The sequence below is a fragment of the Columba livia genome, chromosome 1 (genome assembly GCF_036013475.1).
Source record: "Columba livia isolate bColLiv1 breed racing homer chromosome 1, bColLiv1.pat.W.v2, whole genome shotgun sequence".
Lineage (NCBI taxonomy): Eukaryota > Metazoa > Chordata > Aves > Columbiformes > Columbidae > Columba > Columba livia.
In genome coordinates, this window is record NC_088602.1 from 4857748 (window position 1) to 4875003 (window position 17256).

Genomic DNA, 17256 nt, shown 5'->3' on the forward strand with positions numbered 1-17256 from the left:
GATAAATCTATTCACTGCAATTGTTTTTTCTCCCAAAAGCATAAAATACACCAGGTAACAGCTCCCAGCGACACAAACCAAGCCCAACGAGTTGGTTGTACCAAAAGAAAACCCCTGCCATACGAGTTGTCACACAAAGCAACAAGAATCACCCAAATCTGTTTTTCACACCTCCAGAATAAATGTAAATACATCAAGCAAATACACCATCTACACCAGACAGCAGCAAAAAAACCCCAAGTGATTTAGAGATGACGTTTTCAGGAGCTCAAACTGCTCCCATTTGAGAATAACCCATAGTGTGCCAAACAGGAGGGGCAATACGGAGAACACTTTAAGAATCTGGCAAGTACAAAATCAACCCATAATGCAAACTCCATAGAGCAAGTCATTTGAAAGCTTCTTTAGAAAAGCATCATGCTGTTGATAAACCCCTCCCTGCTCATGCAACTAAAGGTATCAGGAATTCTTTCTTATAACCAGATGCATATTCTTCAAGCACAGGTCACTATCTCATTTCATTTTAATTTATTCTGCAGCTCACACAGCAAATTACTCTTACACACCCACTTATGTTCTGTCACATAGTAAAAGCATTAGTTTTCTTTACAGACATCACTTTAAAAGGAATATTTTAATTAAAAATGGAAACTTTTAAGTGTGTCGCTATTTTTTATGAGTAAGTTTTCCAACAGGTTAACAAAGCAACGCTTTTTCTAATGAGTCCTTTATATAACATAAGTAGTACAGGAGCGCTGGGGAACTGAATATAAATACCTATTTTCCAGCAAGTTAACCTCGGTTTTAAGCAATTAGCGGATCTCATCTGTCTTTCTCATATTGATCAGGCACCGGGCAACGCAAGGAGACAGTACATTAATCTTATTTCATTATATCTCAGCAGCGGCCGTTGCGAACTCACAGACAGGACATTCGCACTTTGCAAAAACAGCGATTTCCTTCACCCGAGGAAAAAGCGACACGCTGATTTAATCCCACCTTACAGGGTGGGTTTGGTGGGGAAGGAGACGAGGGTGTTTTGGGGGGGGAAAAAAAACAGGGGGTGTTGGACCAAAAGCAGCCCCGAGCTGAGCTTTTCCAGCAGCAGGAAGTTTCTGTGGGGCCTCGCCGAGCATGCGCCGTGAGCTCCACGCTCTCCCTATGTGGCAAGAGTGCAGAGGCAACAACCAAACCAATAATAGAGACAAGAGCAACAAGCACCTTCCCCTCTCTATTCCTATCGCCACCCCCACGCACAGCCCTTCTCAACCCCCCCAGGGCCTGGACCTTCCCCGCATCCATGGCAGGGAGAAGGAATTAAGAGTCTGGCAACCCAAATGTGCTGCTGGAAAGGGAGGAGAGGGGAGGAGGAGCAGCTTGAAAGAAAACAGTGGAGGGCACAACCCTCCCCTCCACCTCGCACAGCTCAGGTGGTGCTGGGGAAAGAGCAAGGAGAGCTTCCCCCCCCCCAAAAAAACCTGCAAGAGGGGTTGAGGGGGGCTAGAGAAGACACAATGGCTGGCTGGGTGTCAGGGGGGAGATGGCCTAAAATAGCAGCTGTGGGGAGAACTCAGGGCTTCTCTGTGCCCCCACATATACAGAGAGGAATGGAGGCGGGGTGAAAGATCAGGACGTTGTCTCCTGTATGCGTCCTTGTTTCAAGGGAGATGTAAAAAATAGACATATACATGGAGGGAGCGGGGTGGGGGGGGAGAAGCAACCCCCAAAGCTGTGGGGAGGAGATATAAGAGCCCCACTGCCAGCATCAGGCTGATCAAAAAATAGTAATTAAAAAAATAGTTATTTTAGCTTGCCCTCCTTTCTGCAGGAGTCCCCCCGGCACAGAACTGGGGAGCAAACCCAGAAAAACGGGGTGTGCGTGGGGGGGTCATGACCAGTAATAAGGAGGAGAATGGGAGGGGGAAGGTCCCCCAGCTCTACAGTGGGGGAAGGCAGCTCCCTCCAAACACACAGCTGCTACCCCTAAAAAAAGAAGGGTTGTGCTGGGGAGGAGGCACAGGTCTATCCCCCAACGCCCAGAAGATGGGCTGTGCTGGAGGACACACAAATCTATCTCTCTTCCTAAAGAAATACTGTGCTGGGGGGGACACGTCTACCTCTCGTCCTAAAAAAGCTGTGCTGGGCAGCGGGGGGACACAGGTCTACCCCTCCTCCCAAAGAAGGGCTGTGCTGGGGTGGACAAGTCTCCCCCCACTCCCAAAGAAGGGCTGCGCGGGGGGAGGACACACATAAATCTACCCCAAAGGGGCTGGGGGGGATGGGGGGGACGGGGACAGGTCTACCCGCCCCCCCCGGGGCGCCGCTCCGGGAATCCCAGGCCCCTCCTCTCCCTCATCGCGCTCCACCCCCGGGGCCGGGAGAAGGCGGGGGGGGGGAATAGCCCCAGCCCCCCCCTCAGCTCCCTGGCACCCCTGAGCCGGCCGGGAGGGGGTATGTGGGGGGGGAGTTGGTATCCGGGCCGCTCACCCTGGTCTCCGGGCTCCTGCGGCGGCTGCAGAACGCGCTCCAGCTCGGGGAAAGGCAGCTCGGGTAGGTCCAGCAAGGCCCCGTAGCGTTCGAGGAAGGAGCAGACGACGGCGAAGTTGGGCCAGGAGCCCGGGCAGCACGGGCCTGCCGGGGGAGGGGGAGGCGGAGATGGAGCCGGAGGAGCCGCCGCCGCCGCCATCTTGGACCTGAGGATGGAGAAGGAGCCGGGAGGGGAGGAGGGGGCGGGGGAGGGAGGGGGCGCTGTCGAGCCGCGCCGCCACGATCCCACAATGCAACCGCGGGACAGGGAGGGGAGGGGGCGGCAGCTAGAGCGGCGCAAAGCGACACCTCCCGCCTCGTGCGGCAGGGGGAATGAAAACAAGACGGGGCGGCCGTTGGGCGGAGCCAATTATGACGGGACCTGGAGGGGGGACAGCCCGGCGGTTTAGCCAATCGGAGAGGGCGAGAGGGCGGGGCTTGCGGGTAGCGCTGGCCAATGAGGAGGCAGTGGGTGGTCCCGCCCGCCCCCGCGGGAGAGGCGGCGGTTGCGCGGCGGGGCAGAGGTCGCGCGCGGGGCGGTGAGTGGGGGCGCGTAACGGTCGTGAGGGGCCCTCGGGCTGAGGGGAGCGGGGAGGGGGGGCGGCCTTGTCGGGGTCTGCTCGGCGCCGGCTCCCGGCCCCGCGGGCGGGGACACGTTCTGTGGGGCGGGGGAGAACCGTGTGAGGCGGCGGGGCCTTGTTTTGTGGCGAGGGGGTGGATTGTTCGAGAGCTGTTCGCCCGCCCCCCTGTATGACAGCTGCCGCCCCCCCATGTGACAACTGCTCCCCCATCGCTGCTTCTCTGGGCTCTCTGTCCTTTCCTCTCTTCCTCCTTCCTACCAAAGTACTGTGAGTAAACAAGTGTCAGCTTATCTCAGTCCTCTAAAAGAAACTGAGAATCCTTCCGAAAAGAAGAGAGGATGGAAATAGTATTTATGGGTTAAAAAATGCAACCCAAAGAGGGGCCAAGTTCTAATCAGGCCGTACAATATGTTACTCCTGTCTGTGTAGAGATACATTGAAATTGAATCCATGAGGAGAATTAGTGTGACGTAATAGTGTCTTATATTAAAAATATAGGTCTATTTACGGATTTGTTTGTTGAAAGTGTACTGCTAGTAAATGGGTGTCTGGGACCAAGTTCTAGTCACGGGCTGTACAGTATGTTACTCCTGTCCATATAGATACATAGAAATTGAATCCATGAGGAGAATTAGTGTGACATAGTAATGTCTTATATTACCAATACAGGTCTATTTATGAATTCATGTGGTAGAAGTGTACTGCTAGTAAACAGGTGTCCTTTAAAAACCCAGTCAACATGCTGTTAAATCTCTTCTTTTCTTTGAGGAGTTTATTTGGTTTCAAATATTCCTTTCTTAAAATGCAGAATAGTGCAGAAATGGAAGCTGTTCATTGAAATGGAGCTGACCAGTACTGCTCAGTCCTCTGTGGTAAACGAGATTTGCAAAGTAAACAAGAGAAGAATATAAGCATTTTAATTATTTGAGGAGCTCTTCATAATTAAAGTGAATAGACTTTGGCTTGCCGCAGTCTTTATTACAAAAAGGTTTTGTTTGTTTGAAAGCAACAGCAAAATGTTGCAGTTTATTGATTTCCCTTTAATATTTATAAAATGCTAGTTGTTTGAGATAAATGCTTTAGAAATGTGTAACGCATCTTTTTATTTTTAACTGTTTTATGAAGAGTGTTAATATTGCCATCAGTTGATTCGCTACCATCCTCCATCTGCATATAAAATACCTATTTTAATCACCAGTGTTATCTACTATGTGTATGCAGAAAAGAGGGTTGTGTTACATTTTTTTACTGCTAATTTACTCGCCCCCTCCCCTACTCAATAAACCGACTTCATCCAGGTCCTCAGCAAAAGTAGGTGAAGCACAGGAGGTTCCATTTGAATATGAGGAGAAACTTCTTTCCTTTGAGGTGCCAGAGCCTGGCCCAGGCTGCCCAGAGAGGTTGTGGAGTCTCCTTCTCTGAGACATTCAAACCATTTGGGATCCTGTGTGATCTGCTCTGGTGACCCTGCGTTAGCAGGTGGGTTGGACTGGATGATCTCCAGAGGTCCCTTCAACCCAACCAGCCTGTGATTCTGTGACGAAGTTCCCGAAAACAATCTTTTCCTAGTTCTTAAACTTTGCATCGTGCTCCCTCCTTACTCTGTTCATTTCAGTGTAGCCTGTCATTGTCGCTTGCCTTTCTGCTGTCAGTTTTTAAATCCTGAAGTGCTTTTCTAGCTGCTGTATCGCTTTCAAAACGACACCGGCTGCAGCAAACTCACCCACCTCCGCCCCATGACCCTGTTCCCAGTTGGCGCTGGAGAAAAACTACATCATCTTTTGATACCTTACAGGAGTTTTCCTGCCTGAAGCTTGACATAAGCCAATTTATTCTTTGATCTCAGGTTGCACATTGTACTTTATGAAACATTCTTTCCTACTGTAGTCAATAAAATTTTCTCTGCACTTCTCTGGTTCACCTTTTTTATTCTATTTGTTGCTAGTGGGTGCTTCTCTGAAACAATGTTTGCCTTCACAGAAGACAATTTTCAAACCCACCTGCTTGCGCAACTGCAATTCAGCCTCAAGATTCTTCTGTTTTATTCTCAGCTGTTTTTTTCTTCTGCCATCCTTAACCGCTGTTTCATTTCTTTCGGTATAATCTCCTTGTATAAACTTGTATTTTGCCTCCTTTTTAAGCTTTTCTGCTTCCTTTATTTCCTAGGTTTTTAAACCCTTATAACTTTGCTTATAGATTCCTGAGCCATTTCTCCGCATCTCTTTGTGTTTAGGCTGCTGTGATTGAAATAAGTTGCTATTTTAGATTATGCTTCTGAGTTGTATAGTTCATGTGTCTTTTGATCCTTAGTGGTACTATATATTTTGCTACTGTACTTTTCTCGTAGTGAAAAATTTAAAAACCAATTAATTTCTTGGGGAAATATTTTTCTGCTCCTTGCTGATTGGTAACTGGACCGTGCCCTTTGTCAACAATGTCCAAAGTTCCTGTTAAAAGGTTCATTCTTATGCAAATTTAAGATACTCTTATTAATTCAAATAGCCTAACTTTACCGATATTCTCTGGCAGTATTACGGGAAATATTTTTAGATTACAAATTTTTATGGCTTTTCTTTTTGTCTCTTTGTTTCTGCTGTTTGCTCATTTTTGTGCTGTTTGGAGAAGACACTTTGGAACCCTTAGCTTGTATTTGCTCTCCCATTTGCAGTTTGTGCCTGTTGGAATGGACAATCCCAGCCTCGTACTGCTGTTTGGATTGGGAAATCTGATATTCCTAATCATTTTGTTGTTAATTCACCTCTGTCTAACCTCCAGGTCTATTTCTGCTGTTTCGTCTCAAAACTACCATAGGCAGAAATTCTGGGTGGTTTATTCAGTGTTTTCTCTTTGAGTGGTGAGTGATTTCACTTTGTGCTGGTTATTTCTTCTGCTATAATCTTCCTTCAAGCAGACTTTTGGAAAAATAGTCTTAAAACTTTTGTTTCAATCTGTTGCATTGCGGATACGTAACGAGAGAATGTAGAATATATGAATCCGAGCAAGTTTGAGTCCCTCATAGCTGCTTGCCTGGTATCCTATTTGGTAGGGCGCACATGCCACTAATTTACAAAGGAGCAAGAAAGAAAGAATTGCTCTGTTATTACGTGGAAGAAGCAGCTCCGGTCCTGTGCCAGATCCAAACTAGCACAGTTTTTACCTCATGCGACATTTGAAACAGGATACTGGGATCCGCTCCTGGCGATGCAAGAGGAGCGTGTCCTGTCTGGCCAGGCTGTGCTTTGCTGTGGCACATGCAGGATGGCAGTCGGGTAATCCAAAGATTTGTCTTTTGTGAGCACTTTTTCTTCGATCAGTGCCTGGTTTCCTGGTGAATTTAACAATTAAAACGTAAAGGATGAGAAACTGCGTATCTGGAAGGACCTGCCACTGAGGTCTTTGCATCAGCCAGGAGCAGACGTCTTTTTACTGCAAAAACAACCTTATTTGTTCAGATTTCAGACTGTTGTTCTTCTGAACTGGAAGGGCAGAAAGATGTCCCTGCCCTCCTGATGCCCAGCTGGGATTGTGATAGCAGATCTAAAAATTACCACTGCTAATACCAAAAAGCAGTTGGTCTATAGCTGATAAGGCCTCAGCTGGAGCACTCTGTGTAGTTGTAGGCAACAGACGTCAAAGAAAGATGCATACAAAAAGGTGAAAATAAGCAGAGATTTAGAAAACAGGACTGAAGGGAAGTGAAGTTTATTTAACCTCAAAGAAAGGAAAAAAAGAGTTAAGTCCTCAGGAAAACACAAGCTAGTGGAAAAGACAAAGATTAAGCTGTTCTCCTTGTCTGCAACAGAAAGGATTAGAAATAATGGTTTTAAGTTGAAACAGTGAAGACTGAGGTCTTAGAAAATACATTATTTGGGTGTTTAAGTGTCCTGAGATGTTACAGATGTTACTTGGCCTCTATGAGTGACAAGGGAAAGAAGGTTTGATCCCTTTAGGTCTCTGAAAGTCTTGATTGCTGTAGCAACATGGCAATGCCGTTGTTTTCTTCATGACTTTCTGTTGGGTTGGTTCATTTTGGATTTTTGAAATCTAATTTACTCCTTTAAATTAATGAAGCAATCAAAGAAACAGTCTCATCTCTCGGATATTTGAGGAAATTATTATCATCTTCATTGTACATTTTAGGAAGGAGATGAAAGCCCAGATGCAAGAGGATATTCTGGAACCTGATCCATGTTGATAGTTTTAAAACTTGAGCACCCAACACTTGCACAGATTTAGCATGCATAATGGTTTGCCCAAAATCCTGCACACAATCCCCGGGACTGGTAATTCACCAAATCTGCTGATCCTCAGTTCAATTCTCTTGTCACAATATCACGTGAATAAAGTCTGTAAGAACGTTTCCTTTCCAGCTCCTGGGGGCAAGGACAGAATTTTCTGATTTTATTAATGTGCTGCATATGTGAGCCTGATGTTATGTATTAAATATCCGTTTTTCCAGACTTTAGTTGAACTTTGTGATGTCTTCCCCTGAAATTGCTTCCCTTTCTTGGGGTCAGATGAAGGTGAAAGGCTGTTCTACCACGTACAAAGACTGCAAAGTGTGGCCGGGAGGAAGCCGAACCTGGGATTGGCGAGAAACGGGGACTAATGTAAGTTTGCTTTTTATTATCCACCCTGCATTTTATATAGGACTCTAAGGATAGTCCAGAAAACAGTTGTTAAAGTTCCAGCCAGAAATTCCATAGGTTGAATTTTCCTGGGAAGAACAGAGGCAGTTCTGTGATTGTGCGGGGAGATAATGGGGCTGCAGATACACCATGTCTGGAAGTTAAAAGAAGTCGACACTACCTGACCTTATGTGTTTGGAAGACAACAATGCATGTGGTTTAGTTTATATTCTTTTCCTTGGTGTCCCTTGTGCTTATTTCAGAGGAAAAACACGCAGATACAGTGTCACATGCACTAGTTTCTCCATGGAAAGCTCGCACTTTGGCGAACCACACAACGTCTTCTCTTGGTAGCCATGTACAAAGTGCTTGCCCTCACCATTTTTAAACTTCAGCTGTAAATGCTGTCAAAATTTTATAAAAGTACATTGAATAGGATTGACATTCCAGATTTCAAAGTAGTATAATGTTGGTTGCATTAGGAACCTGGTGTTGATAATTCTTCCCAGATTAGGGCTTGCACTTGGATAGCTGGATTGGCTAGAAAAAAATCAGTGTTTTCTAAACAAAAGTTAAAGCACAAAAGATGTACTGATGGGGTCTTACAGCCAATACCTGCAGCTGTCCCCACGCTGCGGATCCAGCGCTGTTCAGTTCATTTGGACACAACTGAAGGGCAGAACCTTTGGTTTTGGAACTTCATCTAGAATCTTTGGGGAACAGAACTTTATTAACCTGTCACAGGTCAGTTTTTACAGGGTATATAATGCCAAGAGAAAGGTAGTGCTGTCATGCAAAGACATCTGTACCTTGCAGAGAGAAAGATAGCTGTGTATGTAACCTTTTAAACATATTTATGGCCTCACTGTGAAAAATGAAGTTTTTGCTTTTTGGCTGCTCGGAGGGGTGGATTCTGTGGTGTGGGATGTCACTTTTTGTTTGTTTGACAGCATTGTTTTCCTGGTACATTTGACTGGAGAAGCAGAACAGATAAGAGTAGCTAAAAAGTTCCCAACTAGTTCCCAGCTCAGTCACATTTTTAGGCTCATTCCGACCACTTGAGAACTTTAGTTTTAAACTATATCCACCTATTAGCATTTAGGAGGCTGTGCTTTCTTTTTGAAGTTTCAAACGAGGGATGCCTTCAGGTGACAAGTAAAAGCTTTAAGTCCATAAAAGTCTTTAGAGGAGTCCTCCAACTGAAACAAGAAAAATGAGTCTGTGTTAGATTAAAATCAGAGGAGGAAAAAAAATAGTTGAGTTATTTGGAGAGGTAGGTTTTCTGGCATCTTTTTATATCATCAGGAAGTAAAAAAACCCAACATGTTAAGGGTTCACCTTACATAGGTCACTTGTAAAGCTCCTGCTTTAGGTCCGTTCTGTCCTTGCAGCTATGAGGAGTTTGGTGATTCGGTTTAAAAACAAATAGCAAGCAACAAATATGAGAACAGAACTAAGCTTTTATGGCCAGTGTCTCCAACTTTAGAAGAAATGTAAAAAATAATCCCATCAACACTGGAAATTTTAGGATTCACCAGATGCATTTTCTTTGTGTTTGACTCCAGTGTCCCTGCTTTTTCTGAACATGTTTTTCCTGGGGGTAGGTAGAGATGAAGTTTGGGAAACAAGTGTTGCTGGTCATATCCTACGCTATAGTTGGAAATAAATTGCTTATTTTTCTTCTCTGCTATCAGCCTGTTGTCTAGTACATAATTCTGTCATCGGGAACATTGTATAACTGGCTATGCAAGGTTCTGTAACTAAGCACTGATAGTCCTTACGGCCTTAACCCTTGGGGATGAAAGGCAACCTCCCTGCTGGCTCCATTTCAGTGCCGTCTGCTAATGGGAGAAAAAAGTGGGAATCCTAAAAGGGAAACAAGAGAACAAAACAGGTGAGATAATTCTGCTGCCCTTTCTCTGTCCCTCCAGCTGTCAAATCAGCAACGATACAGTTATTCCATCATGTTACATGTCTCCTTTAAAGACACTAGTTTCCTATGAAACATGTGCTTAGTAAATTTGATGATGACACAAAATTGGAGGAGCTGTGGATACTCTGGAGGGCAGAGAGGCCCTGCAGAGGGATCTGGACAAATTGGAGACCTGGGCAATCACCAACCACATGAAATTCAACATGAGCAAGTGCTGGATTTTGCACTTGGGACACTACAACCCTGGCTGTACAGACAGACTGGGGGTTGAGATGCAGGAATGCAGTTCTGTGGAGAACCATCTGGGGGTTCTGGTTGATGGCAAGTTGAACATGAGCCAGCAGTGTCCCTGGAGCCAAGAGGGACCCATGTCCTGGTGCATCCAGCACAGCATGACCAGCCGGGCAGGGAGGGGATTGTCCTGCTCTGCTCTGTGCTGGTGTGGCCTCACTTGGAGCACTGTGTGCAGGGCTGGGGACATGGGATAAAAAGGATATAAAGCTACTAGAGAGTGTCCAGAAGAGGCTACAAAGTTGGTGAAGGGTTTGGAGGAGAAGCCGTATGAGGAACGGCTGAAGTCACGGGGTTTGTTCAGCCTGGAGGAGACTGAGGGGAGAGCTCATGGCAGCTATGGCTTTATCACAAGGGGAGGAGGAGGGGCAGGCGCTGATCTCTTCTCTTTAGTGACCAGTGACAGAACCCAAGGGAATGGCAGAAGATGTGCCAGGGGAGGTTTAGGTTGGACATGAGGAAAAGGTTTTTCACCCAGAGGGTGCTGGACACTGAACAGGCTCCCCAGGGAGGTGTCACAGCCCCAACCTGACAGTGTTCAAGAAGAGACTGGACAACGTCCTCAGACACACGGTGTGAACTGTGGGGTTGTCCTGTGCAGGGACAGGAGTTGGACTCGATGATCCTTGTGGGTCCCTTCCAACTCAGGACATTCTATGATTCTATGTGGAAACCCCTGGAAAAAAAGTGTCTTGTGCGACCAAAGAAAATCCCTTTGTTCCATGGCTTTAATGTCTGTGGAGTACTTATGACTGCAAACCTTCCTCATTCGTCTGTTGTAATTGCAGTAAACCATTCCAGTTCTTTTTGTGTAAGTCCTGAGTCTACTTTAAAACCCAAAAAGGAAAAGCATCACCTATTCTGTCCCAGACATGTACTTGCTGTGATTTGCTCTGAGAAGGCTCTGCATGTCAAAGTGACCCCCGTATTCTAGTTGCAGATACCAAATGTAAAGCTGGTGCTTTGACCTTAATTAATGGGATGAACCTAGAATTTTCTGGAAGTATAGGGGATATAGATACATGGGCGTCTCCATAAAAATAACGTTCTCCAGAAGTCTACCACAGCACTACCTAAGTGAGAAACTTATCTCAGTCCTCTAAAAGAAATTGAGAATCCTACCAAAAAATAGAGGAGGGAAGTAGTATTTATGGTTTAAAAAATGCACCCCAAAGAGGAGCCCAATTCTTGTCACGGGCTGTACAGTATGTTACTCCTGTCCATATAGATACATAGAAATTGAATCCATGAGGAGAATTAGTGTGACATAGTAATGTCTTATATTACCAATACAGGTCTATTTATGAATTCATGTGGTAGAAGTGTACTGCTAGTAAACAGGTGTCCTTTAAAAACCCAATCAACATGCTGTTAAATCTCTTCTTTTCTTTGAGGAGTTTATTTGGTTTCAAATATTCCTTTCTTAAAATGCAGAATAGTGCAGAAATGGAAGCTGTTCATTGAAATGGAGCTGACCAGTACTGCTCAGTCCTCTGTGGTAAACGAGATTTGCAAAGTAAACAAGAGAAGAATATAAGCATTTTAATTATTTGAGGAGCTCTTCATAATTAAAGTGAATAGACTTTGGCTTGCCGCAGTCTTTATTACAAAAAGGTTTTGTTCGTTTGAAAGCAAACAGCAAAATGTTGCAGTTTATTGATTTCCCTTTAATATTTATAAAATGCTAGTTGTTTGAGATAAATGCTTTAGAAATGTGTAACGCATCTTTTTATTTTTAACCGTTTTATGAAGTGTTAATATTGCCATCAGTTGATTCGCTACCATTCTCCATCTGCATATAAAATACCTATTTTAATCACCAGTGTTATCTACTATGCGTATGCAGAAAAGAGGGTTTTGTTACCGTTTTTTACTGCTAATTTACCCCGCTACTCTGTGAACAGTTTCAGAACATATAGATGATATATAGATATATAGTTATTTGCTGTTTTTCCTCCTGACCTTCAGCATTCCCCCGGAGTGCAGCCAGCTGACCTTGAAGAAGTCGTTAAGAAGGGTGTTAAAACTCTGGTGATCGGTCGTGGCATGAGCGAGGCTTTGCAGGTAGGATTCCGTTCCGTGAGAAACATACATTAGAACTGTTTGTTTTCTTCTCTTTCTGATCAGGGAAAGAAAAAATCCAGGATGCTTTACTAGGAGAAAATTCAGGATGCTGGATTAGTGTGACTGAGCTCCTGCCAGGAGTCCATCTCTTCCCAAAAGAAACAACGCTTGAGCTCCGCCGTGTTAGTGTCAATGCCAAGCGGTAAACAGGTTTACGTTCTGCTACAGCAACAATTTAAACAAGGAGAATTTTTTACAACGTCATTAGTCCCCTCTCTTAAAATAGGTTATGAACTGGCTCTCCAGCCTGCTGGAAATCCTTTGATAATTTGATAATACTTTGATAACTACCTATGGAAAGCTCACAAGTGCTGAGCTCCCCTTCAAAAGAAGCAATTCTTTATTTTCTCTGTGAAGTAACATCTTATTTACATTAATTACCTTTAGCTCCATTCTACTGTTGTAAGAAAGGGCTGCATTTTAAACTGTGTTGAAGAGAGATGGGAGCTGTGTAGCTTTATTGAAAGACATTATATCAATCTTAGAAATATCTGAGCATACTATCAGTTTGGTTCCTGTCATTTACTCACGTGAATCTACTAACAAATACTATCAGCACCTGTTTTCCTTCAAGCCTCACAGTGTGTATAAGGGGGGAAAAATCTAATACTTGCTCTTCCCATTTCCTTTTCTCTTCTGAGGTTCCACAATCTACCGTGGACTATCTGAAAAGAAACGGGATCGATGTGTTGGTCTTGCAAACGGAGAAGGCCGTGGCCGAGTACAACGCCCTGGCTGCTCGGGGGGTGCAAGTCGGGGGAGTTTTCCATTCAACCTGCTGAAGCTTTTGCAGCTCGTTCCGCCTTTCGCCGCCGCGGCCAAATCACGGACACGCGTTGAGTCACATCGCGGTCAACGGAGCGTGGATTTACCTACCTTAAAATGCAAGGATGGTTTGTCAGCTCGGGGTTTAGAGTGCTCACAAAAAGGGACTATTAATGAAATAATTTAACTACAGATCCATTTTCATACATTCTTGAGATTGACCTAATCTTCCTCTGAACACTGTCCGTATTCTGCTTACTTAACTTTTCACCTGTTGGCTAAATTAAGATACTACGCTTTGAATACTTCTCTTAGGAAATGGCCCAAAATGACATTATTAGCTATTGAAATGCAGCCATAAAATATCTGATGAGTACAATCCAGTGGTAGATATGAAGCGGTGGTAAAGAAGCAATACACTGAACTGTGCAATACATATCTATGCAAAAGTCCCTACGTGCTTAAAATCACCAGGAAGATTTGTCACAAAACTAGTTTGCAATATAAAATGTTGAGTTTTTTAGGAAATCAGTCTAAATTGCTGCTGGGGATGGATGTGAGAATTCTTACTGGTCATCATTATCTGATGATTGAACCACTGTGCCAACAAGCATATTATTTACAGTGAAAATTTAATAAATTCTTAAAGTCGCTGTTCTTGCTGGGCTTCTATTAATATTATGAGTTACAAGTTACCTACTGTAGATATTTTCCCTACCAGGCTCACTAATTCTTGGTCTGCGCCTATGAATTCTGTGTATATGAATGAAATTACAAAGCTGTGGCTCCTCAAAGCCGTGAGGCGTCCGAGCTGTCGGAGCAGCAGCAAAGAGGCTGAGATCGGTATGTGAACGCTCTTTCTCAGGAATAACCCTTCACAAAATACTGTGTTATTTTTATTTGTTCTAGTAATCCTTTAAAACCTCTTCTTTTTTGCATTGTGTCATCTTATAGCGGAGGTGGTTTGATGCTCTTGATCACAATCGTATATTTGCAATATTTCATGAGTTTTTGGGCCTGAAGGCAGCCTGAAATAGGAAGAGGTTTTATAAGGTTTTTACTGGGAGGACAATTCTAGTTTTTTGAAGTACTGCTACACAGTTGAGCAAACAAACACCTGATCTTTCACCTCTAGGTTTTGGCTTTTTAAGTATTTTCATATTAATGTGGCACAATAATGATCAAGCCACATTCAACAAAACCGCTCAGCCCAGGTCCTGCACGGTGAGCCCCTCTCACTGGTGCTACATTTGTCCTCCCAAAAGCCTGAGACTGTTTTAGAGGTGCTGCAGCTTCTTCATTTTTCCTTCCATTTGGCAACCAGTAGGATAGAGACAATTCCACTACCAAACCAGGGAGATACAGAGATAAACTGCTAAGTGTTGCTACCATCAGCACAGAACTTGGGTGTTAACAAGAAGATAATCTGCTGCAAGTTGCGTCAATCCCTATTTTCTACTTCTGCTCTTGAGGCAGCTTCATCAGTTCCACAAACGTGGCTGCTCCAGTCCCTGAAAGCCCAAATTTCCTCCCCGGTGCCTGAAATTGCTTTGCTGCATGGTGGAAACAGCTGGGATTGATTCATCGAAAAAAATTCATCCAGAGGTCAAAACGGTATCCTTCTTAAATCACCACTTTCAGCTAGAGCCGTAAATAATGTTAAAATTAACAGGCTCATCGTCCAAATCGTGGGAATGCACTTTTTTTAGGGCAGGATTCCTCACATACGCCGCTTCTCTGCCTCCCAGCAGGAAAACGCTCTCCCAGTATAGGCAGCGAGCTCCCAGTACAGCAGATACCGGGCCGGGCGCCAGAAGATTCTGCTGTAAGCGGGTTGGTCCCCAGCCCTTATCTTTGTGAAGCAGCACGTACGAGCTGCCGCTGGAGATACCGGCCTTAAAAAGACTCAGACGCACCAAACCAGCATTTTTAAGGGACATCAGGCAGCGTTTGTGCAATTACATCTCCGAGCCTTCAAACTTTAAAATAAAAAGTTGCGTTAATATCGCATTAGCAAATTGTAAAGCAAGAAGTCAGCCCGCTCCTGAATTCCTTCCGCCCTCTCCTAAGGACAAACTGGAAGATGAGAGTGAAATAAGAAGAAAATAATAATTGTATCGTCTCTGACGTGGTCAAAAGCTTTGAGAACGGGGATAAGCAAGGCAGAAATGCAGCGGAAACTCATCTCAATGAGCTGGAACCCCAAATGATGGCACATGGTCCCGATTTAAATTCATGCCCTGTTTTTTCATCCTCCCAAGAACTTGCTTTGTGCTTTTTGCAGTGAGTGTACCCACCAGCTTAGTTTTTCTGGACTTTAAGATACAAAAAGCCACACCAGGTTTGAGTTAATATCTCATAAGCTTCACCTTTTGTCTGAATAAATTTACGCATTATTTTAAGCATTATTGACTTGATAATTGCATTATTTCAATAGACTTCGGTAATCTGATAATGAATTTCCCATTAAAATAGAGTAGATGAAACCTAAGAATAAAAGGAAAAAAACAATGATTTCTTCCACGACTCAAACTAGGAATCAAGATAAATATCTCCAGGACAATACTGAGAAGCCAACTATGGAATACTCTCATTAGACTGGAAATATTTGTCGCAGTCTTAAATTCTCAAGTGGTTTTAAGCATCTTGAAATTACAGATGAACTTTGATACAGCTCTTCAATACTTGCTTGTTGGTTGGAACATAGAAGGCAAGTGATCCTTGCCCACTACGTCAAATTAAAATCACAACTTGGAGGAATCTTTTGTTAGCCTAGGACTATGTATGTCCACTTATATAATAAAGAGATAAGCCTGATTTTTCCCATTTTATTGTAGAAAAAGCACAGAAGGGGTTATTATTTACACTGATCTTCGTACAACTGGAATGTGTTTCTTCAGGGCTCTGTTTACTTGCTAAAAATACACCTTTGTTTCTTTTTAATGATTCATGAGGACAGGTAACATTTAGCTGCTGCACTACAAAGTTTCACACATTAAGCGCTCCTAGAAAATCCTACCAAAGGTTTGCTACATATTGTGGGATGTTCCTCAGTCCGCTGAAGCTTTGCCCAGACACCCTTTCCACCAGGAATGCCAGAAAAACCACATTTACAGTATAATTCTGTCCCTCCGTACTCATAGCTCAGCCACTTAGGACACTGAGAAGCTGCCTGACCGCTGCGTAATTGAGAGCTTTGGATATTTCAGCTCATCAGAAACACTTCGATTGGCAAAACTGCTGCGGGACTGTAAAACTAAAGAGGTTTTCTCATCTGAGTAAGATGGTTCAGGCCAAGATCACCACCCAGAAACAGATTCTGTGGTATTTAATCACATTGTTCCTACAGACATCCATAAAACGGAGTCAAACATTTTCATCTCTTGCAGGTTTGTAAACAAAAAGATGAACATATTGTTTTCTTGCTCTAACTCCAGCTCCATGTTCTGTAACTGAAGCTCTGGTTGTACCAACAGGTTCCTCCTGCCCTGACACCACAATGTGAACAACCTGTGCTCCCCAAAACTGCACCAGCTTCAATATAGGACAGAACATCGCTCAGGATTTAACCTACGGCAACTGGGAATTCCACTTTGAGGTGCAGTTCCTACACAAAAACAATAACACTTTTGATATTTCATATATATATAGATAGATATATAGATATAGATATATATATATATAGAGAGAGAGAGAGACACTAAGAATTTAGGTACCAATGCACAAGTTCTAGCCATTAAAAAGAAAACAACCAAACCAAAAACCAAAACCAAACCTCTACAAAAAATCCGAACTCCTCAGTTTCATTTCGAAGGTCTGTAAAAATAACCTTGATTTATGTGACTAAGCGTTGACATAGTATATACCTTGGTAAATACACAGCAGAAAAACCTTGAAGAGAAACTTCTAATAAGTAAAAACTGAAGATAGGGCCAAATGACGTTAACTGCTGGAATGCTGATTGGTAACTGTTTTCATCTTGTCGATTCAATATAGAACCACCCGCATTTTCTTGAAACTACTCCCAATTAGCTGAATAACTCCTGTGTTGGTCTATCTGCTTCGTGATCGATTGTTCTTCAACAGCTTTATTTCTCTTTTTTTCCCTTTTCATACAAGTATAAAACTATTTTGGTTTGATTCACCATCTTGCAACACTGTGTATTGCCCACAAATATATTTCTTTTAGCCACAGACTTCACCGCCTGGCGGGTTTGGGCATGATATAAACTTTGACAGGTTTGCTGAAGGGGATGGTCCCCTCGATGCCGTTTTCAGATTGCGGAAGAGCCTCCAAACTCTCGCTCCAGGTAGATTTGGGGACTTTAGCAGACGCTTTGCTCTTGTTGGAGTTGTACGCCAGCAACAACCGCACTTCGATCTGACACGGCTCTGCGGAGAAAAAACA

At 43.8% G+C, this 17256-nt stretch overlaps 3 protein-coding genes across 8 annotated transcripts in view; 1 reads left to right on the forward strand and 2 right to left on the reverse strand.

Moving 5' to 3' along the window:
* Positions 1–2719, reverse strand: part of RSF1 (remodeling and spacing factor 1) — a 61372-nt gene extending 58653 nt beyond the window's left edge. Inside the window, exon 1 of the mRNA XM_065076304.1 lies at positions 2488–2719. Coding sequence (XP_064932376.1) covers positions 2488–2686 — 199 coding nt within the window. The 5' untranslated portion in view covers positions 2687–2719. The remainder of the gene's footprint in view (positions 1–2487) is intronic.
* Positions 2410–15253, forward strand: AAMDC (adipogenesis associated Mth938 domain containing). 3 transcript variants are annotated; one of them, XM_065078005.1, is made up of 5 exons: positions 2997–3065; positions 5883–5961; positions 7567–7717; positions 11928–12023; positions 12725–15253. In XM_065078005.1, exons 3-5 carry the CDS (start codon positions 7586–7588, stop codon positions 12863–12865), a joined length of 369 nt encoding a protein of 122 aa, XP_064934077.1. In that variant the 5' UTR covers positions 2997–3065; positions 5883–5961; positions 7567–7585; the 3' UTR covers positions 12866–15253. The 3 variants fall into 3 exon arrangements, with proteins under 3 accessions (XP_064884112.1, XP_064934006.1, XP_064934077.1); XM_065028040.1 differs by lacking the exons at positions 2997–3065; positions 5883–5961 and adding an exon at positions 2410–2550; XM_065077934.1 differs by lacking the exon at positions 5883–5961 and having other exon boundaries at positions 2946–3065.
* Positions 15254–15662: 409 nt separating this feature from the next.
* The window catches only part of INTS4 (integrator complex subunit 4), a 47025-nt gene continuing 45431 nt past the window's right edge, over positions 15663–17256 (reverse strand). For all 4 annotated transcript variants that reach the window (XM_005500578.3, XM_021285067.2, XM_065076506.1 and 1 more), the window contains one exon: positions 15663–17240. In XM_005500578.3, coding sequence (XP_005500635.1) covers positions 17047–17240 — 194 coding nt within the window. In that variant the 3' untranslated portion in view covers positions 15663–17046. The remainder of the gene's footprint in view (positions 17241–17256) is intronic.